The following is a 23,678-nucleotide window of genomic DNA, read 5'->3' on the forward strand; positions in this document are numbered from 1 at the left end:
ATAGATGCATTGTTCTAAGGTGAGGCACATCTACCCTCTCTTTTATATTCCTTGGTCTTGGCAAATAAGAAAAGTTTTAATTAAAACTTTCTTATTTTCCTTGCCAATAAAAGAAAATTTAATTAAAATTTCTTTTTAATTTTGCTATGGTCGGTCACCTCATTGAGCTCCAAATAAGGAAATTAGTTTTAAACACAAAATTAAAACTTTCTTATTTGTTTCCGAAATTTTTTAAAAAAAAAATTTCTCTTTTAAATCCCTTCATGGTTGGTTATAAAAGGAAACTTTTATAAATTAAAATCTCTCTTTTAAAACATGTGGATGGTTACAAGGAAAGTTTTCTCCAAAATTAAAATCTTCCTTTACAACTACAAATAAGGAAAGATATCAAATCTTTCTTTTAATCTTTTGTAGAAAGCTATAAAAGGAAAGATTTATAATTTTAAAACCATGAGGATGGTTACAAAAAAAGGAAAGTTTTATCAAAAATTAAAATCTTCCTTTTAACTACAAATAAGGAAAGATATCAAATCTTTCTCTTAATTTTTTGTAGAAAGCTATAAAAGGGAATACTTGAATTTTAAACTTTCTTTTAAAACCATAGCTTCCACATAAGAAAAGAATTTTAAAAAATAAAACTCCTTTTAATCTAATATTGCCGACCACCCTACTTGGACTCCAAGCTAAGGTCGGCCACCACTTGAACTCATCTAGCCTTGGTTTGGTCGACCCTAGCTTGGGCTCCAAGCTAGGTTTGGTCGGCCACCTTAAGGTGGGTAAGAAGTTGGGTTTAGGTGGGTATAAGACTTTATAATTAAGAGCCTATAATAGGGACCGAGAGGAGAAATTGGTTTTGATCTCCCGATGAACTTGAGCTTCCCGTGTTCACCTCGAACACCCAACTCGAGTTCATCAATAATAACTCATACCACTAAAGAGTTATTATTGAACTACCGCACCAATCTCATATTACTATATGGGCTCCTTCTTATCATGAGTGTATTAGTCTCCCTGTGTTTAAGATATCGAATGTCCATTAATTAAATGAGTTACTGACAACTCACTTAATTAATATCTAGCTCCAAGAGTAGTACCACTCAACTTCATTGTCATGTCGGATTAGGTCCACCTGTAGGGTTTACATGACAATCCTTATGAGCTCCTCAAGGGAACATCATCAACCTAGATTACTAGGACACAGTTTTATTCTATAGTCAACAATATACCATATAAATAATATCATTTCCCAATTTATCGGGTCTATTGATTTAACGAGCTAAATCGTACCCTTTGATAAATCAAAGAAATAACTATTAAGTATACGTGCTTGTTATTATATCATGATTAAGAGCACGCACTTCCATAATAACAGAGGTATTGCTCTTTTATATAGTCAGTATAAAAAGATACTACCTCAAATGGTCCTGCTCAATATACTCATAGTGTACTAGTATAATTTATTAGTCAAGATAAACTAATACCTAATTACACTACAACCACTCCAATGGTTTGTCTCATTCCATCTTGATTATGAACAACTGTTTATAATTTATAAGGAACTGATAACATGAACTTCTGTGTGTCTCCTCACACCATGTTATCTTCAATATATATTAAATGGACAACTACACTTAGCATAAATGTAGGCATTTGACCAATGTAATTTTTATATGTTTATACAAAAAATTAGACTTTTAGTATACACTCTAACAGGGTATTACCTTACAACTTGTGTACTCGTCCAATATCCAAGTTGTTATCTATGAATTAGTCCCCATATCAGATGTTGGAACATCTATGTGAATGTCAATCAGATCATGTATCTCTTTAGTGAAAACTCTAGTAAGTCCCTCTTCTTCTATATAGTAATCAAATATAATAAGATCATCCTGTAGTCAATTCTCACAGTGTACAAAATCAAAATCAAGCTCGACTTCGAGCAAGTTATCATCTACAGCAGAATGACTAAAAGGATTTATTTGCCAACCTAACATAAGAAATTCAATGAACTGTTTCTTGGTCATATGATGGCCATGAGTTGTTTGATTAATCATATCAATGTAATGCATTATAGCTTCACCATTTATAAACTCTAACTGTCTAGAAACTATGCAAGTGGGGTGAGAAGTATCTCCTTATTCGTTCTTATAAATCAACAGTATCTTATGAAAGATTAAAATCTTAGGGTCATCACTATAAAGTACTTCATCATATACTGACTTGCTAGTTGACTCGGTCTCGTCTTCATCGTAAATTGGATCACTGACTATTTTCGGAACTTGCTTGTCATGATCTCGACTACATACCTCATAATCTTCAAGATCTTGCACTGCTAGACGTTATGATAACTTCGTGACTCGGTCTCGTCTTATCTTGGTACTACGATCACGGTGTAAAGTTTCCTCAATCGGAACTTGTCTGTTGTTACGACTGGAACCACGACCACGATGACCTTCCATTGGATTTGATGTGTTCTGACACCAACTGATGTTAGACAGGATAATGATTGAATTCATTGATTCGCTTATAAATATCATAAACAAACTTCTACAACCTGTTAATTCGAAGAGGAATATCAATGACATTATCGAAAATATTATTAAACAAAAATTTTCACATAACATCAACTAACTAAATGCTTATTTATATAACCAAAAATCTTAACATAAAAGGAAATTTTTTAAACTCATAATCCTAAAATCTCTAGACTAGACTGATTTAAAATAGACTGACTTGAAATTTGAAAATATATAAGATAAAAATTATGAGAAATATCTTAAATATTCAAAAATTCAAAAAATATTTAAACTAGTCTAAAAGATATTTGTATCATCCTACATCAAATGTTCACTTCACTGTGGAGCAAAGCGAAGATTTTCCAGTGAGGAGGTATTGATTGCTCATTTTTAATGTGTCGCTAGTTGATTGAGAAAGCTAATAGTGTAGCAATTATTGTCTATAATCGCCAAAAAAACAAACAGATGATCTAAGGACATCTTGTCGCTGTGAAATCTAGGTGTCTTTTAGCAGTTTCCCCTGTTTTGTTTCAGCATATACTAGCTGTTTTATGTCATTCAATAAATTAGAGTAATCAGTGTGATGTCATGAACTGGAATTAATTCGTTTTTCTGAACCAACAGTGCCTTTTCTCTGTGAAAGGAAGAAGACAAATGGATCGAGAACGAAAGATCCTCTGGCCGCTACAAAAATCACTCCACCACCACCACCACCACTGGTCGACGACTGCGACCCCAATTATTGATGAACACAGTGTTTGAACTTGGCGTTGGAGCAAAGCGAAGATTTTCGAGTGAGGAGGTATTGATTGCTCACTTTACATGCGGCGCAACTCTTTTCCAGTGTGTTCGAATGCATACCGTTGGAATAAAGAACAGCTCATTATTATTTAACAGGTGTTGTGATGGATCCAATTGGGTTTAAGTTCCTTGCGGATGCTGTAGGAAAACATAATAAATTGAACGGTGGTTGAGTGGTGATGGAGGTTGGCAAAGGAATCAAGTCTTTAGTGACCATATCTTGATATTCACTTTTAGTATTGGTCACTTGATTCGTATAATCGTATTGTGCAGTCCAGGGATGTAAATGAATCAAGCCGCTCGCGAGCTATTCTAAGCTCGATTCGATAAAAGCTCGTTTGAGCTCGTTTAATGAGGCTCGTTAAGATAAACAAATCAAGTTCAAGCTTCACAATATTCGGCTCGTTAGCTCGTGAACATGTTCGTTAAGTTCATTAAGCAACTTTTAAATAAAAAAAAATAGTTTTGATATTGAATTTATAGATTTTACACTTTACTTATGAAAAATATAGACAAATATATTAAATTTATTTATTAGAATAAAATTATAAATTTTAATAATATTATTATAATTTTCTCTAAATATATAATTTAGTTTTTAATGAATATTTAAATTTATGATTTATATTTATTAAGCTCGTTTAGGCTCGATAAAACTCGAATAAGCTCGTGAGCCATGAATATATTCGTTAAATAAAGCTCGAGCTCGGCTCGATTATAAACGAGTCAAGTTCAAACATTCAAGAGTTCGACTCGGTTCGGCTCGATTACACCCCTATGCACAGTTGTTGAGTGGAAGAAACGAAGGGTGGAGTAACTAAAAGTTGATTATGTTCATCTTAGTGTTTTTTTACAGTCCATTTTCAAATTATGTCAAGCAAGATAAATCATGAGATAACTTCTAACTCTAAGTGGGTTAGAGCGTGGAATTTTTTCCTAAGGACATAAAGGGTAGAGTAATTATATTGGTAAAAGATGAATATGTTCGTCCCTAGTATCCCGTCAATCTGTCCCAGAGTCAACACAGAGAAGATAAATTATGACAGAGGGTGAAGTAATTATGATTACAGTAGACAGTGATTTGCAAACTACTATTTTTAAGATTAAAATGTTGTCCTTATAATAATAATAATTTAGTTTAGATATTATGGCTATATCGTGTATGATATTTTGACAGAATAATTGATTAAACAATAAATGTATATGTTAACAGCCAGTAGCCAGGATTTTTAACGAGAGGGCGAATGCAATAAATTTTAAAATTAATATAATATAAAATAAAATTAATTAAATTAAAAAATTTTAAAAATGGTTAAAAATATAACTTGAAATTTTTTTTAAAAAATTAAATATTAGTATAGGTGGATTTTGAAAATCCAGACGTTTAAATTTTGAAATTGAGGAGCTAAATAAATTTAAATTTAAAATTTTTGACTTTAACTTTTAGGTTTTAGTTGAAACAATGATATGTTAATACTCGAAGATTCAAAGTTAAAAAATTATTTATCGTTCATTTCTATTAAATAATCATCCTAACTAACAACCTAATAAAATAAAATTTATATTTTACCGCACTTCACTTCTTTCACTAATGAAACGTGAGAGAAGAAAGAAATAATTTACTCTTCTTCTTATTGTGGTTGGAACAAAGGGAAAAAAGGGTTGCTTGTCGAGGACGGGTTGCAGGAAAAAAATAAAAGGAAGATTGTTGTTTTTGCAAAAAAAAAAAAATTAAAAAAAAAAGAGAAGATAGGGAGGAATAAGTAAAAGAGAGCAAGGTAAGGTAAAATAGGATTTTTCTTGCTGTGAAATAAAATTTTAAAAAATACGAGAAGAGGAAGAAGATGTGAGGGCTGCTTTTATTATTGGAAGAGAGCGACAATTGATGCTACGTTTCTTACTTGTTGGAGAAGAGAAATGAGAATAAAAGAAAGCTTTTATACTTGATAAAAGAAGAGGAAAAAACTACAGATTTACTATTGTTGGAGAAAAGAAAGAGAAGAGGGAAACGGAGAAGAAGAAGAAGAGAAAAATAAAATAAAATAAAGGGATGAGCGAAAGTATGACACGGCATGTGACACCACGAGGGTTACTGCATGTGTAGGGAGAAAAGGAAAAAACAAAAAAAAACAAAAAAAAAAAAAGGAGAAATTTCTTAAAAAAAATATTTTAAAATTGAATAAATTCATTTAAATTTTAAATTTGGTTCAGCCATAATTTGATCAAATCCAAATCAATCCCGAATTAAACCAGTAATCCTTATCTCTGCATCTACCTGTTAGACTTACTTCGAACCTTATCTGAATTTAATTAGCACCCTTACTTCTTGTTCTATGATTTAGTTATACATTTATTAATATATTTTATTTTTAAAATATAAAGTGCTATCAATGGGCGGCCTAAAGTGATATCAATGGACATTATTTCACTCTTATTTCTAGACTCCCAACATATATTTGAGCGGCTTTAAGAATCGGACGATATTCCACTCAGATATCTGATGTTACCGCACATGTATATCATAGCAATGCAAAGTGCAAGTCAGCTTTATAACTCAATGTTCCATTTATTATTTGCTTGGACAGGTCAACATCCAACCGAAATATGCTCAGGGGACAACATTGTCAGAGCATCCTAATAACTTGTCAAAGAATAATAATTGTTTGTCAGAGAATATTCCTTTGTGGTGATGCAAGGAACCTTCCTTGAGAGTAATTAAGCTTCCCCTCAGTCGACACATTATGATCGTATATTATTTCGCTCGCCTCATTAATGGCGTCAATTACAAAAAGGGTACACACGAGTAGCGAAATATTCCTCATACTAGCTATGCGCCTTCTAGCTCTGCGCAATAACTTCTGACACCTGACATTCTCTATCATCTCATGATTAGAAAGGTCATAGAGGTGATATATAAACACAGGGTCTCTTCGATAGGAAGATCAGAGGGTCTTCACGAAAGACCCCTTCCCTATTTTTTGAACGTTGACATGTTTGTGGGCTTATTAATTGTGTGCAAAGATCTTAGCACACTAGCCAAGAGTCTTCCGATCAACCCCCTAGGTCTTCGCCCCTGTCAACTTAATAAACACCTACCTAGCATTCTGCCTCCCGCTTTCAACGGGATCAATATAATTATATTTCCTAATTTTATATAAAATTTATAATGATGCTGCCTATTTTACTTCCCATTTTTACCTCACATTTTCCTCATTAATTATATTCTCTAATTTAATATAGAATTCTATTCTACCGTATATACTATTCATTTCTTAATTAATTAATTAATTATTGTTATTTTCTTCTTCATATTTCATTTTGTAATTAGGCAACCCATTTAATTATATGCCTTATAAAATTAATCAACTCTTTCCTTTATAATATCTCTCAAAATCCTAAAACATGACTTTTCTCTTTCATCAATGCTCCATGCTATTTTCCTTCATCTACCATTCCATACTTTTCTCCTCCTACACGCTTTTCCTTCTTACCTCACTGGTAATATTTCTTTCTTATTTTTTTTTATCTTTCTAAAAAGAATATGAATTTGAGATTTTTTCTATTCACACAACTCAAATTAGAATGCTAAAAGAAACTTAGAAAACTAAATTTTAAATTCAACAATATTCTTAAATGATTTAATAATTTTATCAATTAAAAAATATTTATTATCAAATTTTAAATATAAAATTTTAATTATTAATTTTATATTAAAAAATCTAAAAAACTAAATTTTATATAAAAATTTATTTTTTAAAATTAACATTTTATTTTATTTTTTAAATAAACTCATAGATGGTCTGAAGTCTGAATAAAGTAAAAGAATCATTTTTAATATAATATTATAGGACTAAAATTTTTTTTCCTCCAGCGTTAAGGAACCTTGCTATTAACCTGAATATATGGTTAATTTTAATTTTCTGATGATTAAGAGATAAATTTATTGATTAAAATGATGGTGAGTGTGTAATATTTTTAGAGAGATTTTTTTTCAAATCAGACAATCAACTATGTAATATTGGATTTTTAGGCCGTCCATCATACGTACTTTTAAATTTATTCCGATGAGGGATGAAAATTTTTTATAGAATTGATCAACCTAAATTCAATATTATCGTATTCTTTATTTTCTTCAGAGTGTAATATTAATTATTATTTTTAACTGTTAACAGCGATTATTCAGAAAATCGGATATTGTTTAAATATTCCTGAGAGGCTGGCAATTCAAGTGGAGTCTACCTAAGTCGTCCATCAATAACAATTGTTTAGTTTGCTAGCAACTCAACCTATCGATATGTCTATGAATGAACCATTCTAGGTTAGGCATGGGCAACCCCTACGGATGAATCAACCATTCTAGGTTAGGCATGGGCAACCCCTACGGGTTAATGTAGTTAGTAATTACGTCGATGGTTTTTTAGTAGAGTTGGGATTAATTTTTAACGGATATAAAATAATTTATTGGTGTCTGATTTTTCTTATATAAAGGATCATTGTATTAAGATAAAAATATTTTTCATAATTTATCTGTCTGTATCTAATCGAGAGAAGATAATACTGGACCGACTGAGATGAACATTATCACCCAATAAATTTAGGAATGAGCTAAGAAATGAATCAGCTCTAATCATATTATATTTGACTGAATTATTTCCAATAGGCTCATATTAACCAATTATTCCCCGTGTTGCACGAGAGGGCCATGTTGAGCCGCCCTAGGTGCCCATGAATTATACGATTGAGAGCACAACAAAGAAAATAAAAATGTAAGGAAGGAAAGTTGCTTTCTGTTCAATTTAAACGAATGAAATGAGTAATACAGAGGACTATAAACGAGTCGAGCAGAGTTTTGGAGTGTTTAAACTTATTTGATAAGGTAATTGAGTTAAATCGAACCAAACTTAAAATGAACAAAGCTTTTAATATGATTATTTAAACTCGGCTTAGTTTATTTTTTAGGAGCTTGAGCTTGTTTGAAATTTGGCTTAAGCTTGATTTGTTTAAATGTTATCAAGCTCTCAATGTAAACTTGGCTTGAACTTGGTTCGAGTTTGATTCGTTTAGATATTATCGAACTCTCAACTAAAGTTTATTTGATTATCTGAAACTTTTACTTATTTGATTGGATATTGAGTTTCATAATTTAAATTTATTTATTTATTATATTTTTTATTTATTTAATATATTGATAAAAAATTTATTAATGAACACGATTCATGAATATTGTTCACGAACGTTATTCATAAATATTAATAAATTAAATACATATATATATATTCAAATTTATTTATTTAATTTAATAAATTATTTAAATTTATTTATTTAATTAATCTTATATATATTAAATAAATATAAATAAAATTTTATCAAGCCGAACAAAGTTAACAATTAGAGTGTAATACATTCGTTTTATGAAATAAACATCAAAAAAAGATCCTAAATTTTTTAAATCCATGGCCTTGAAAAGGTCCAAGCCCGTCGAACATGTGTCCAACGACAATTGGGTAGGTGGTGCTTGCGGTTGGAAAATAAATATTCTGAAATATTAAAATAATAATTTGTAGATAAATGTTTTAAAAAATAAGATCAACTTAACAAGATTATAAATTTTAAATTATTTTATAGCGTAAAAAATGATAATGTAAAAAACTTATAGTAGAAATATTTAACATTCAAATATTTGCAATGATAAGAACCACCAAGAGCCTTTTCCAATCACGTGGGCCAGGCTTGGCCTAACTTTGTCGCGAGCTAGGTGGGACACAAATTTTACAACCATCATCCATAAACTATAAATTAAAAAGGACAGATATATATGAATATAAATAAAAATATGAAGAAAATGAATGGTAAGACGATAAGGTAATTGATTTTGTATAAATTATATGCATCCAGTCTAAATATGGAAGAGATGACACCGGTAACAATGACTTGATTGTTGCTGGAATAAGATTTTGTATTTTTTTAAAAAAAAGTTTCTTTTTATCCTGTATGTATTAAAATGAATAAATAAAATATCAATACCTAAAAATGAATTTTGGACGGATGAATAAAAAAAAAAAAAAGAAATGTACGTACGAAAATAAATCTAATATTGAAAAATATATTTTATCACACCACTTCTTATAACCACTATAATTATAAGACGATAAAGAATATTAAAAGTTATTGAATAATGGAAAATGTACCACCCGTGCAATAATTATCTGAGAAATTTTTCCTTACCCACATGTATACCTCTTTTATCATTTATAGTTTATGTCATTAATAAGGTAGTTAAAGGCATATGCTGTCATAAGTGGTCGGCTGATGAGAAAGATGATAGTCCCCGAGGAAGGTTCCAAAAGAATATTCCCTGACATATGATTGTCATTCTGACAGATTGTTAGGATTCTTTGGTTATATTATCTGCTGAGTATATTTCGGTCGGGCTATAAGGTCGGTCGTCTTTATATCAGTCCTCACATTAAGTTGCTTGGTTATGTACTAAATGGTATTAGCAATCCATTCGGAGAATAATATAATACCTTGGGCATGCTAGAAATCTATTAGAAAAGCAATATGATAATCTATGCGTGCTGAAATCTATTTGGGAAGCAATATAAAACTAACCCTATGTTTGGGAGGAGGTGAGTAAAGGGGAGGGAAGGGTAAACATAGGGAAAAAGAATTTTTATACTTGTTTGGGAGAGAGTGAGTCATGGAGGGGAAGGGGAGAGAAGGGTAAAGCTTCCCCTTGCATGCTCGGGAATAAGCGAAATTTCTTACACCCCAATTTGGAGTGTAAGGAAGGGGAAGAAGAAATTATTCCAATTTTATCCTTTTTTATTTTTTCACATGCAGATTTATTAAAAAAATAAAAGGATATTTTTATAAATTTATATATTTAATCATCATTTCCATCCCTTTACTCTCAAATGAACTTTCCCTCCCTTTCAAACAAGGGTAAGATAGATATATTACTTTCCCTTCCCCTTCCTTTCCCTCCTTTCCCCTTCCATTAATGAACCTTGCCTAAGCGTCTCAAGCCGGATCAACTTTTTTTTCTAACTTGGTGTGTAAGTGCCTCAAGCTTGAGTTATGGGGCCACCTAATCTTGTCTATTTCTATTACCGAACAGATACACAAGGACATTGTCATGTAAAAATTCATAGGAATGACCAGTAATATAGGGTCAACCGAGCGTGTGTCTAGAGGCTTAGACCTATAGTCAATCGGTTGTGAGGTGGATCTAGCATCCTTTAAATTCAGTCGTTTATTGAATGATCAGATATGCTAGTTTTTCAATTCAAGAGTAAAGTATTAAACCTTCTATGTCTGACTAACTTAAGGGCCGATTTACCGTATTATGAACCATTTGTAATCCATTTAGGATGACATTACGAGCCTTAATGATGGACGAATAATAAAGCTAGTCATACATCCCGTATCATATATGATTTTGTATAATGTTTTTTTTTCATTTTTATTTTAAACTTACTGGTCATCATTCTCCACATTAAAGAGCTCACTCTGCTCTTTGTGTTACAGCAAACCTTTCATTCTCCTTTTTTTTTTCCTTCTTCGTTGGATTGAATCATACATAGCGAGCGATGGCGAATCCACGATGGAAATTGCAGAGAGACGGACATGATTCCGCGATTTGGGCTATCAAAATCTCATTTTGGTTCCTCAGCATCCTCTCTTTCGGCGGCGCCGCCAGAGCCGCCGTCCCTGCCACCGCAGGTGCCCTCTACTCCGCCCTCCCCGGCCTCTGGGCGTCCCTCCGCTACTTGCTCGAGCCACCGTGCCTCTTCATCGCTGTCCATTTCATGATCCTCGTCATTTGGAAGCTCTCCAACCAGAAGCAGCAGCGCGAGCAATGGTCCGCGGAGGAGCCCGGAGGCGATCCTAAAAAGATCAAACCTTTCGACTGTTCCCATTCTTACGAGCTCATCCGGAATCCATCTCCGGTAATATGTTTCCACGAGATCCCTCTCTCTCCATCGACGGAGGCGATTTCGTCTCCTGACCCCGCGGAATCCACCTCCTCGTCCGACATTTCTTGCCTGACGACGGATTCCGTCGAAAGGTCCACCGCCTCGTCGGCGTTCTCGGTGAAGAAAATCGCGGAGCCAGATTTCGAGAAATGCGTTACGGAGGAGGAAGACGAAGAGTTGGCGGCGGCGCTGGCGACGGCAGGAATAGAAAACATCTCGATGGAGATGACTTGGAAGGCGATAATGCAGAAATCATCTCTAGCATCTCCCTCGCCGCCGCCGCCGCCGCCGTCTTCTTCGCTAGGTCAGGACGATTTAACCCAGCGATTCGACGATTTCATCAAGAAAAACTACGAGCAGATCCGACTCCGGCTGTAATTCGACAGTGCGAGCACTAATCTCTGATGCTAAAAATCCGTTTTTTAAGGTAAATCACAGACTGCCCGTCTTTTCCTCCTTCCGCTGCTGAACCTATACAATCAATTGTATGCCTACTGTTTTCCTCTCCGCTAGCTTTCATTTGAATTCTAAGCATTCAAATTTCAAATCGATTGCCTCTTTCATAGTTTATCTTTTCTGCTTCTGCTTGTGTTTGTTTACTTATGCATTGTGGTGGCACTCCATTTACAGGTGCTTCTTCAAATGCTGGCCCTCCCTTTTGATTTGGTGTTGATGATAAGGCTCGCTTCTGATAGTGCTTTACAGTTCACGTGGATACAGTCTCTGTATATTTGTTTGTTCACTGTTTGTCAACAAGAACATCAAATCATATATTTATTTATTAAGGTCTAGTTTGTATGGTCTCGTAGTAAATCACAAGACTTATTTAGCATTAGTTCTTCGGGTGCTAATTGACTTGTGGGCCTTTAAAAAGATTATTCACAAAAAAAGAATGGTTCATCGAGACAGAATATTAGAGCTTTTGCTCTAACCTTTTGATTATGAATCCACTGTCGGTTAATTGAATTCTTCAGTTAATTCGCTTATTATACATCATTAGGAAAGAAACAAATAGTAAAAGTGTAATTTGGAATAAATTAATTATCTTTCCAAATTAACTCGTTCAAAATCCAAATTGATTCTTTCCTCCGCCGGGAAACGAGTTCAGTGGGGGAAACGACTCTTGTGGGAGAGACTGTGTCGTACTTGTCGTTTCTCAAGGTTCCGTTTCCAAAAAGCAACGAGGAGATTCTATTTACGGGTTGGTGTGCATTCTTCCGCTTCGTTGAACTCGGAGTTGAAAGAGCGGCGAAGGCGGCGGAAAGTTAGGTTACATTTCGAATCTCTTCTTGCTGTTTTCTTCTAGTTTTCAGTAGGATGGCGTCGGAGTTTGCGTGAGAATACCCTTGATAACAGGAAGATCTGAAGCTTAATCCGTTTGATCTCTAGAAGGCGAAGATCCTTCATTTGTTGTCTGGAGCCTTTTTGTTTTTAGAAAAATGATCCAATTTGATGATTTCTAACGCGTGTTTGCTCTTCGCACATTGTGGTCTTGATCTTTCATTAGGTCTTTTGGTTGTTGTATTGTGTCTGGCTGGACAGATGGCGAACATCGACATCGAGGGGCTTTTGAAGGAGTTGCCTAACGATGGGCGCGTACCGAAGACGAAGATAGTGTGCACGCTGGGGCCATCGTCGAGGTCGGTGCCGATGTTGGAGAAGTTGCTGAGAGCGGGCATGAACGTAGCCAGGTTCAACTTCTCCCATGGAACACATGAGTACCACCAGGAGACCCTAGACAACCTCAAGATTGCCATGCAGAACACACAGATCCTCTCTGCCGTCATGCTGGATACCAAGGTCGCTATCTGCTTTGACAATGTTTTAGTGTTGGTTTGTTGTTTATTTATTGAGTTCGTATGAAGAACAGAACTATAGTATTTTAAAGAATTGTCTCTATTGATGTTATTTCTACGAAGAATCATCTTTAGCATCAGATCGTTGTTGCATATGCTAGCTGTTTGTTTTTCCACTATAACAACCACAATCAGGTTTTCCAAACTATTTGTGTCTCTCACAGGGATGAGAACTTAAGGTTAAGGTGCCTAGCTTTTGCTAAATTAAAGTTCAAACTTGTATCTGCTTCCTTGAGCCATGGGTGTTTTTTAGTATAATTTCTTTCTCAAGTTCGAACTGCTCATTTTTTATGTGATGTTTGGATGCTTATTTTAGGTTCTCATTTTCCTACTCTGTAGGTTTCGTTTTTGACCTTGCTTCTATAAATCTTATAGAGATTGCATAAATCATTCATGGAGGAAAATCTTATAGAGAACTTTCATGATAACTGCGTAAACTACAAATGAAGCTAAGTCCTCTTCCTGTTTTCTTGGGAAAGAAACCTCCAGCCAGTCTGTCAAGCCTGTAGTATTCTAGAATTGCTATGACGAGTTTAGGTTGGTTATTGACCAACTGAAGGGAGAAACATGGCAGAGACTAAAGCAGATGCAAGGAAGCCACGTTGAAGTACCTATTGGTATGGAACACCGGTTGGCATAGTATTGCAGATATGAGTTTCCTCATTTGCTGGCGACACTGGTTTGATGGATTCCATGGAGTGTTTGAGACTTGTTGCCACTGCATGAGGTGAAATAGTCAATCATCCATGTGCAAACATAACCCTTTGAGCATATACAAGTTAGCATCTATTGGCATATAGTTCCAATAATTATTAGAGGCTAGGGAATACACCAAGATGTTAGAATAATGAATTACTAGTTAAAGATTTCATTATAAATATCAGAACTCACACGCAGATTATTCAGTGTTTACTCCACATATGCCACTATGATTGAGATATTATTAGTAGTACATCCCTTCTGAGACATCATTTATAAATTAGATTTTCATGGGTCATTGAAGTTAGGCACTTTTATGAGAGCTTTGCTTGCATCTTTTATCTCACTGTCAGTGACTAAACTATCAGACCATTACTGTTTCTTTTAGCATTGCTTGGAAGATTTTGTTAACTCTATTCTGCAGAATTGTTTTTTTTCCTCATGTTATAATCACCTTTTATGTTATTGTGTAATCATAGGGCCCTGAGATCCGCACAGGTTTCCTTAAGGATGGAAAGCCAATCAAACTAAAGGAGGGTCAGGAAATTACCATCACTACTGATTACAGCATCAAGGGCGATGAAAACATGATATCTATGAGTTACAAAAAGCTTCCTGTCGATCTAAAACCCGGAAATATTATCTTGTGCTCTGATGGTACCATAACCTTGACCGTCCTATCATGTGATCCAGAAGCTGGAACTGTGAAATGCTGCTGTCAGAATTCTGCAACTTTAGGTGAGAGGAAGAACGTCAATCTTCCAGGTGTGGTTGTTGATCTCCCAACCTTAACAGACAAAGATAAGGAAGACATCATGGGATGGGGTGTGCCAAACAACATTGATATGATTGCTGTGTCATTTGTGCGCAAAGGTTCAGATCTTGTCACCGTTCGGCAATTTCTCGGGCCACATGCAAAGAGCATAAAGCTTATGTCTAAGGTCAGTATTTCTTTAGAGCTACCATATTTAAATTCCATAAGCACAATGATGTGCTCAGGAAACTTGTCCAGATCATCTAATACCAATTTCATGATGGTTGTGCCTTCCTACTATTTGATTTTATGTGAAGACCGGGTGAATGTTTTGGCTGTTGTGTTGGTATATGATGCATTATTTATGAACAGAAACCAATAAACATGTTAATAACTATCTTATTACATCTCAACGAAATGTTACCATAGACAATATAGGAACTCAGCCATATAATAAATTAGGATTCATGTTTGAGGAGTGCATTGGTGTGCCATTATGTTCACATGACCAATTCCCAATTCATAAGTCTTATTATTTGCCTACTAAATTTCATCAATGACCATGATTGGTTTGGTGGAAATTTTTTTGTGATTTCCTGTGGTGTCAGTAATTATTTAGCACTAAAGGATTGCTTTCTGAGTTATTGTTGTTTCTTGTTATAGTTAAAATCATAGATGTTGCCTAGTATGGCATATGTCTGGATGTGTATATTTATATTGTGTTCATTAGGTTCCTTGTGCTTTGAACTCCTTGAGCAACGGAGGGTCCTTAAAACTGATGCTAATGATACTTTAAGTTCAATGTGAAAACTTTATGGCTTAGTTTTTCTTTGTACACAATTGTCATCGACAGACCATCAGACTTTCTAATTATTTGTTCCTTGTTTCCCTACAAAGGTTGAGAACCAAGAAGGCGTCATAAACTTTGACGAAATCCTCAGGGAGACAGATTCTTTCATGGTCGCTCGAGGTGATCTTGGAATGGAGATACCTGTCGAGAAGATTTTTCTTGCACAAAAGATGATGATTTACAAATGCAACCTTGTCGGCAAACCTGTAGTTACTGCTACCCAAATGCTCGAGTCAATGATCAAAACCCCTCGCCCAACACGTGCTGAGGCTACCGATGTGGCAAATGCCGTTCTAGACGGCACAGACTGTGTCATGCTGAGCGGAGAAAGCGCAGCTGGCGCCTATCCTGAGCTGGCAGTGAAGATCATGTCTCGGATCTGCATTGAAGCTGAGTCGTCCTTGGACTACACAGCAATCTTTAAAGAGATGATAAGATCTACTCCTCTGCCCATGAGCCCCTTGGAGAGCCTTGCTTCATCTGCAGTTCGGACAGCCAACAAGGCCAAGGCCAAATTAGTCATAGTCTTGACCCGCGGCGGGACTACAGCCAAGTTGGTTGCCAAATATCGACCCAGTGTCCCAATCCTTTCCGTCGTGGTTCCTGTGCTGACCACAGACTCATTGGATTGGACTATCAGCGACGAGTCACCTGCAAGGCAAAGCCTCATCTATAGGGGGCTAATTCCGGTACTGGCTGAGGGTTCTGTCAAGGCTACAGATTCTGAGTCAACAGAGGTGATCCTTGTGGCAGCACTTAAATCAGCAGTAGAGAGGAAGCTCTGTGAACCAGGCGATGCTGTAGTCGTACTCCATCGTATCGGCATTGCTTCCGTCATAAAGATATGCATCGTCAAATGATCGACAAATTGACCTGCCCCTGGTTCTGCATTTTGTTTCCGAAGTCTACCCTGCCGGTTGTAGGCAAGATTTTCATAACATACTGAGATACTCTTCAGAGAGACTCCATTTCTGGATAAGTTGTTCTTCGTAATAGCGTATTTGAAAACCATGCTTTCGCGTGGCTTCATGGCATCTGATGCTGAGTATGCTTAGATCGTTGCTTGTTTGGATGGCTTTTGAATTTAAACTTGACGATACAAGTATTATCCTCTTTAATCAAAAATAAAAAAACAAATACAGAAACAAAGAAAAGAAACTAATCCTACTAGAGGATTGAATTGGTCACTTCAACTTCATCAAACTGAACGTGATTGAATCTCCATGCATTTTTGTCATATTAATCATATTTGATTGTGTGAGTTGATTTTATTTTAAAAAAATTATAGAGCATAAAATTAATTAAACTATTCTTAAAAATAAACCATTCAATTCTTGCATCATGTATATATTTTTGTCACTCATCTTCTCTAGACAAGAAAACTGTAGGTCAACAAAATCTTAAAAATAAATAAATAAATACGCGTTTATTAGAATAGTATGAAAAACAGTTTATGCAAATTCGCTATTTGTTCCCAAATAAATATAACTTACAATGAGAATGAGCAGATACAACACAATCAATCCAGGCATCTAGTCACGCGGTACTGCAATAACATTAAGCAATTAGCAAAATCTTGTACAAATGGAGCTCTTATACTGAAATAAATTAACGTGTATCCCTCGGTACTGAAAGTTCATTCCGTTCTAGAGTTCCTCAGTTTTCTACTCAAACCTGGAACTCACAAATTTGATGTGTTGATCAGCATCTCTCCCTGTCAACTATCTTCCTCGAATTTTAGTCTCTTGGGTGAAGCTGAATCCTGTTGTCCCAAAAGAATTACTTAAGTTTTTACAGAATCAGTATGGCAAACAGGTAAGGCTTAGCATTGACACATAATCAGTTGATCCTGCAACTTATCGATCCAATCTTTAGTGAGACAAATTACATCAATGGATTTCAAAGGTTTGCTTGAAATAAACTGTGAATAAACCATACATAAGAAGACCCTCGAACTGATCTGTTCCATGCCTGTATCTGCATTATAAGGAGTGCCCGACTATTTTAAGAGGTTTAGGCATTCTTTACATCAAATTATTGAATGTTTTTTAATTTCTTGCTTAACTTCACTCATATCATGCAGTCAAAATCAGAATTTCTTGAACATAAGAAGCTTATTTAAAGAGAGATATCAATGAAGATGTTGGTTGTTGAAATCAAGACGAGTTTTGGGAACATTGTGTGATTGTCATGCACCACTTGGACTAAAAGGAAAGTATTCTAAGACTGGTAAGGCATATGTTATACTTTATTGATGAGTGTTGAGCTATTAGAAAGCAACACATACACAAACTTATCGTAGGAGAGATGAGAACGATGAGATAAATTTGTAAAGTTAATAGAAAGGAATACTGTTTTGATATGCTGACGGATTTTCGTTCCCGACTCCCATGCCTGAGTGTGTGGGGGCGCCCGGAGTGTGAGTCAGTGGTAGACGGAGTTGTGTACGGGGAGCCGGGCAACATATCAGAACTTAGGAAAAGTATAGCCAAATCATATAGCAATTAGGTGTAATTCTAATAGATGGTAAAATGGGAAAAAAAAAAAAACAAACAAGCTAAAATGGTATGGACATTTTCAATGGGGGCAGAGATTTTATAATTAAAATAATGAAGTTTATTAGAGTGGATAGGGTAAAAATAGAGTAAGACCAAATAATATATTAGTAAATATATTAATTGAAGTGGATATTAGTTATATAGTCTAGCATAAAGAGATAAGTTCATATAGCCAACCTCAAACTGTTGGGACTTTTTGAGGTTAAGCATATTTTACATCGTAATAAGAATTAGAGATAGAGATTAGAGATTTGAGATCCTAATGTTTTGAGGAAAACAATAGATGTCAAGCTTTAAATATTTGATAAAATGCAACAAAATAAGCGAAATTAAACAATAAGCAATCCTATCCTATGATAACAACGGCCTATATTCTTTCAGATTGATCTTATGCAGTGTGCTTTGATCTTTATTTCTCCAATCACCTTTAAGAAAAATCAGCAGGCTCCAAATCAATCATGAAGGAATGAACTAGATCTCTACAATTTAGATATTAAAAGCTTAATGCCTAGTCAGTGAGGCTTAAGCAAAGCACCTTTCCTGATGTACCATATCATACATTTGCATAAACTTTATGAAGGATAACTAATAGCTTATGATATCAAACGAATGATATTTTCGTTTTGAGTATTATATTTCTGAAGGTTTGAACTACAGCAAATGTTAGTCATCTACCACAATTTAGCATCTAGAGCAACATCTACAATATGTTACTCCAATCTCAAATTGTGTAACTGTCAAACAACACATAAAAATGACAAAATACAAGCAAATTAAATCTGACAAGAAGGAAATAGGAAAACATAGTATGCAAGGCCAGGGTACTTACAGTAGAAGGCCCTTCAAACCCAAGGATGGCGTAGACATTATTTCTTCTTGGCTTGAATGCATATCTACTTAGTACACCATGCTCATGAAAGAGGAAGCAATCCTTACATGTTCGAAACACATAACCACTTTGAGGATCAGTGTAATACTGCAACAGAGAGATCATTCCTCTTCAGCAACATATAAAATGAAAAATACACTAGGTATTCATTAACAGTGTAATGGACTTACTAAAGACACCTTAAGACTGCTACCATTATGCAAACTCAGTTAGCATAAAGAAGGTACAAATTGATAACAAAATTTATATCTCATTGTCCAAGTAACAAATTGATAGAACCACTGCCAAAATAAAATATCAGCCATAAGTTTGAGTAAAAATATGATTAGTTAATATTGCTTCCAACCTAACAGCATGTTCTTTTGAAGATCAATCACTTACAGTTTCTAGCATCAATTGTTCCTTTTGATAATTGTACTTACTGCTACAGCTTGCGTGATCAATTATAATAACATGTTCATATTGACGAATGCCAAACACAATCACGAGCAGCAAAAATAGCATATAATGCCAGAGAAATACTACTTTCCTCACAAGTGCTATTTGTGTTCACACATACTTGATTTCCTTTATAACTTGATTCAAAATCACCAATTCTAACTCGAGGCTGCCAAAACTAATTTGATAGCTACCAGGAAGCTAAAATCCAAACCCAAGCCTTAAAATTCAATAAAGATCTCAAACGTGACTTGTGCGCTACTTTGCATGCATAAATTATGGTCAGCAATTTAAACATAGAGACTCAACATTTCTGCATTTTATCCATCCATGAAGAGATATATACCTTGTTATTTCAGAGGTTCATCTATTATATTAAGTGTACAGTGTTTAAGTTTAGATGTTTATATTACTTTGGTTCATAAAGAGTAATTGGATACAATTGCCAAGAGTTCATAATTCCAGCAAGTTATGTCATTGAAAAGCAATAAATATTCAGACAAACATAACAATTATGCACTGCTCACTTCCAAATCTTGGACACTGGAAACACCATAACATTAACAGCCTTCTTCATTCAGTTGAAAATTGATGAACTAGTTCAGTCAGGACAGTTCTGATCCAGTCTCAAAATTTCCAAAAAATTGGAGAAAAATCCATCCAGCCCAGTAAATGAGGATTCCATTTGGCAACCATGGGTAAATCAGATCAGGTCAGATGGTGTAAATTGACAATTTGCAGTAATCACATAGCTGCTCCACAATGAAAACTGTAATGGACACCTTAATCATAATACCCAAAGTCTTAATCCCTCCACTATTCACAAGTGTCTCTCTATAGATAAGCAACATGTTTTACATTTTGATTATTTATTCTTACATTTCTCTGTTGAAGGTAAATGATAACAGCAAGTAAAGCCTAGGGCTAATTCTAGTAACACATCTAAAAGATAATCTTCTAAGATGTCTACGTTCTTGATTTTTTTTTTTTTGCAATAATCATAGATCCATGATTTACAGCATCCCTTGCTGTGCTGTATCAAATTTATATAAGTTTCTTACTTTAAATTCAGTTTCCTTAAATTGTTTTGTCGCAAATGATTGATCGTGCAATCAGATATGCATTTATCCTATGCAAATCCAAAACTATCAAACAGGCAATACCAAATGTCTTCATTCATAATTCTCGAGTCTAAGATGTAGAAAAACAAAAAAGTCATGATTACAACTATTTGATGCCGGCAACATGGATTTTATCCCTCCACCGAACATTGTGTAAGTATATGTTGCTAGCAATAACTCATTATTTGTAGGATGTTACATGCATTTTATCCATCATTGTACTTTGTAAGGCCATATTGCTTGTAATGTCTTCATCATTTAAGTAACTTATGTTCCTAGGGATTTCTTTGGGTAACCCTCTATTCATAGGGATGGTATCAGATACCCAATAATCCAGTATCTATAGGCATCTGACCTATTTAAGTAGGATTCAGATACTTGATTATACTTGATAATTGAGTTCACGTTCGCTTAAAATAGCATGTATTGCAATTATCTGCATTTATCACCCATCTAAGTTGGGCACAAAAATGTGAAAAATCAAAGGGTCAACGAGATACCAGACTATCGCTTTAAGCCATAAGCATCTACAACATGCCTGGGAAATCTCAAAATAGATTATAGAATCAAACAAACATCACATACCAAAAATATATCTCATAGTTGAAAATTGAAAGACAAAAAAAAGGGAAAAAAAAAACAAAGTTGATTCCTTCTGTACATACTGGGTCCTGCCTAAATTTCTTTTTGCTTTCTGGGTTCCTTCTGAATTTGACTTCCTTAATCCATCCATCAGGTAACTGGGTAGGAGAATATTCAACTCGTGATAGGATCTATTTGAAATAAAGACCCATCAGATTTTTTTGAGTCATCAATGTATATAGTTGTTAGATAAAATATGAGACAGAGAGCAGAATAAGAGATACAAGAGCTTCAAGAAAATGCATACAAGGTCATTGGATTCTGTCTTGTAGTTTTCTGTCTTAAGGTACCCGTTGTAAGTGGAGATCAAGTTGTCACATATATTCTCCACCTCAAGAAACTGAAGTACTTCTTCCTTGGAATAGAAAATAGATCCAGTAGAACGATGTATATAGCGCTGTAATCATCAAAGAATATAATTCTTGTGAATACCCTTCTAGCAACCAATGAGGGTTCACAAAAAGTTTATATAGAAACAGATCTTCAGAAAACTATTGCTGCATATATCCTTTCATTTGCAATTTTATTCTCTCAACAGGAACCTTCAAAGCATGGACTTGTGGGTATGTGAGATTGCAATTAGGAAATGCCCTATGAAAAACAATAGAGTTTCCAGACAGCTGAGCAGGAGTTATTTTGTGATAATTTTAAAGAATTCACAGGTTATATTCACACTCTCTGCTTAACTTGGCCCTAAGTTCTGCTAGCGTCCATCTACTTATTCAATCAATACAATAAACATGGAGTTAGAAAATCCGAAATAGCTTTAGAGGGAGGGAGGACTATGGCTAAAAACACAGAATATAATACCTTGTATTTCTCTTCATCTTTTCCACCAACTTTTCGAACTCTAAGCTCTACTACCCATCCTCGAGGCCACACAGGTGAATGTTTTACTTCATTCTCATTCTAATGATGGACCACATGAGAAAAACATATAAACAAAACTAAATAAGGAAATAAAGTAACATAAAATTAAAAAAATAATAATAAACCTACTTTGTGGTTTGTCATTTTTAAACATTTTTTAATTTTAGATGAATCCGTCTCAGGTTTAACATTGACGAGCTTCTCAGATCTTGCATTCATAAGATAGCGGATAGCTTCTTCCCTTGAGCAGAACGTGAATTCAGATATAGGACATGTGTAATACTGCAATATCAATGGATAATGTAAGTAAAGGGGATCTCTATCATTGTTTTATGATATTTTAGGATGGATAATAATACTTAAAAATCCAAATTTTTTTACCGGTACCAACTCCCATGAACTTGTATTCTAGCAAAAACTCCTACTATTACAGATTTAAAATAAACCAAAAAGGCGCAATATAAACGATACAGAGAAAATCCAAGAAGAGTATTCAAATCTTCACCAACACTACTAAAAATCAATGCAATGCAAGGATTCGATTGAATGACCACTTATCTCAAAAGTTGAAGTTATTATCAAAGGGCCCAATTTACAAAATTTTTTCCCGACCAAGTAAACTTGCGAGAAGTTAAGCAGCAGAAACTGAAACCACAGTGGATACAATGTGTTACTGAAAGTGAAATCCTCGTGCAGCAGTTACTCGAGTAAAAATCGCGAAAAATCTTATGTGATCGATGTGCTGCCAATGGGCTCCCTAGCTTCAAAATGTGCGAAAAATCGCGGCTTTTATTAGGGCACTGCTCGTCAAAACAAAAAAGGCATAAACAAAATCCACAAGGCAGAAGGTTGATCTGCTTTGTCAAAATAAGGGAAGTCGATGGTCTCCTGTCATAGTCCTTTCATTGATCAGACGCAGAACCGATCGACCCAGGATAAAGGGAAGGATCAGTTAAGAAGGCGAAGAAGACTCAGGTCGATTACCCGATAGACGCGCCCCATTTTCCCCTTCCTGACCTCCATGATCCATCCATCCGGCAGCCAGTCCGGCGGTTCCACCGCCTCCGACATCCTGCAGAGGTATCCCCTTCTTCTAACCGGCCCGGTTCCGGCGGCCCAGGGAACCTCGCTAGCTCTCTGACTCTCGCTCGAGGATCGCCCGCTCTGACATCGGAGTAACTGAGATCTGAGCTCCTGGGGCTTAGATTCGCTCAAGGGAAATCCAACATCATCCGTAGCTACTTGCCATTTTTTTAATTTATGAAATTATTTATTTATTTAAGTTAGATTATGTTCAAAACACAAACTTTATTATTTTAATTTACAAAAAAATAGAGACTGAATTTTTTAAAATTAAATTAATTAAATTTTTATAATATTTAATCGTGCAATTGGATGGGTTACTTAATTGAGTGGTGGCTGCCACCGAACTCGCATTCGAGGCCACGCCACGCCACTAGTTTTTGTAAGGACTTGCGTTCTTCCTGTGAACCATTTGATTTAATGTATCGTTGCAAGTCACTAACTCATTTAATAATAATTAGGAGTTTAGGGCAATCGCTGGTTGCGTGTTTATGTTGCAATAATCACGAAGAGCATCTTCAATGTACGATTTTTAAAACATTGGTAAAATTAAAAAGGTTCAACAAAACAAAAAATTTTAAAACAAGAATAAATTGCATAAAAAAGTTATATGGACATTTTT

At 34.8% G+C, this 23,678-nt stretch overlaps 3 protein-coding genes across 4 annotated transcripts; 2 read left to right on the forward strand and 1 right to left on the reverse strand.

The window, feature by feature from the left end:
• The first annotated feature begins 10,808 nt into the window (after nucleotides 1-10,808).
• On the forward strand, nucleotides 10,809-12,131 carry LOC121974715. The gene is made up of 2 exons (XM_042525892.1): nucleotides 10,809-11,723; nucleotides 11,927-12,131. The coding sequence occupies exon 1, from the start codon at nucleotides 10,910-10,912 to the stop codon at nucleotides 11,672-11,674; it is 765 nt and encodes a 254-aa protein (XP_042381826.1). The 5' UTR covers nucleotides 10,809-10,909; the 3' UTR covers nucleotides 11,675-11,723; nucleotides 11,927-12,131.
• Nucleotides 12,132-12,404: 273 nt separating this feature from the next.
• LOC121974713 (pyruvate kinase, cytosolic isozyme-like) lies at nucleotides 12,405-16,489 on the forward strand. Of its 2 annotated transcripts, none has more exons than XM_042525889.1 (4): nucleotides 12,405-12,565; nucleotides 12,839-13,096; nucleotides 14,331-14,792; nucleotides 15,503-16,489. In XM_042525889.1, exons 2-4 carry the CDS (start codon nucleotides 12,839-12,841, stop codon nucleotides 16,313-16,315), a joined length of 1,533 nt encoding a protein of 510 aa, XP_042381823.1. In that variant the 5' UTR covers nucleotides 12,405-12,565; the 3' UTR covers nucleotides 16,316-16,489. The 2 variants fall into 2 exon arrangements, with proteins under 2 accessions (XP_042381823.1, XP_042381824.1); XM_042525890.1 differs by having other exon boundaries at nucleotides 12,487-12,565; nucleotides 12,804-13,096.
• Nucleotides 16,490-16,862: 373 nt separating this feature from the next.
• On the reverse strand, nucleotides 16,863-23,228 carry LOC121974714. Its single transcript, XM_042525891.1, has 7 exons — nucleotides 22,958-23,228; nucleotides 22,103-22,255; nucleotides 21,914-22,012; nucleotides 21,351-21,500; nucleotides 21,127-21,234; nucleotides 18,843-18,989; nucleotides 16,863-17,217 (listed from the first exon to the last, which is right to left on the reverse strand). The coding sequence occupies exons 1-7, from the start codon at nucleotides 23,042-23,044 to the stop codon at nucleotides 17,173-17,175; spliced, it is 789 nt and encodes a 262-aa protein (XP_042381825.1). The 5' UTR covers nucleotides 23,045-23,228; the 3' UTR covers nucleotides 16,863-17,172.
• Between the last annotated feature and the right edge of the window lie 450 nt (nucleotides 23,229-23,678).

This window comes from Zingiber officinale, chromosome 4B (assembly GCF_018446385.1).
Source record: "Zingiber officinale cultivar Zhangliang chromosome 4B, Zo_v1.1, whole genome shotgun sequence".
Classification (NCBI taxonomy): Eukaryota; Viridiplantae; Streptophyta; class Magnoliopsida; order Zingiberales; family Zingiberaceae; genus Zingiber; species Zingiber officinale.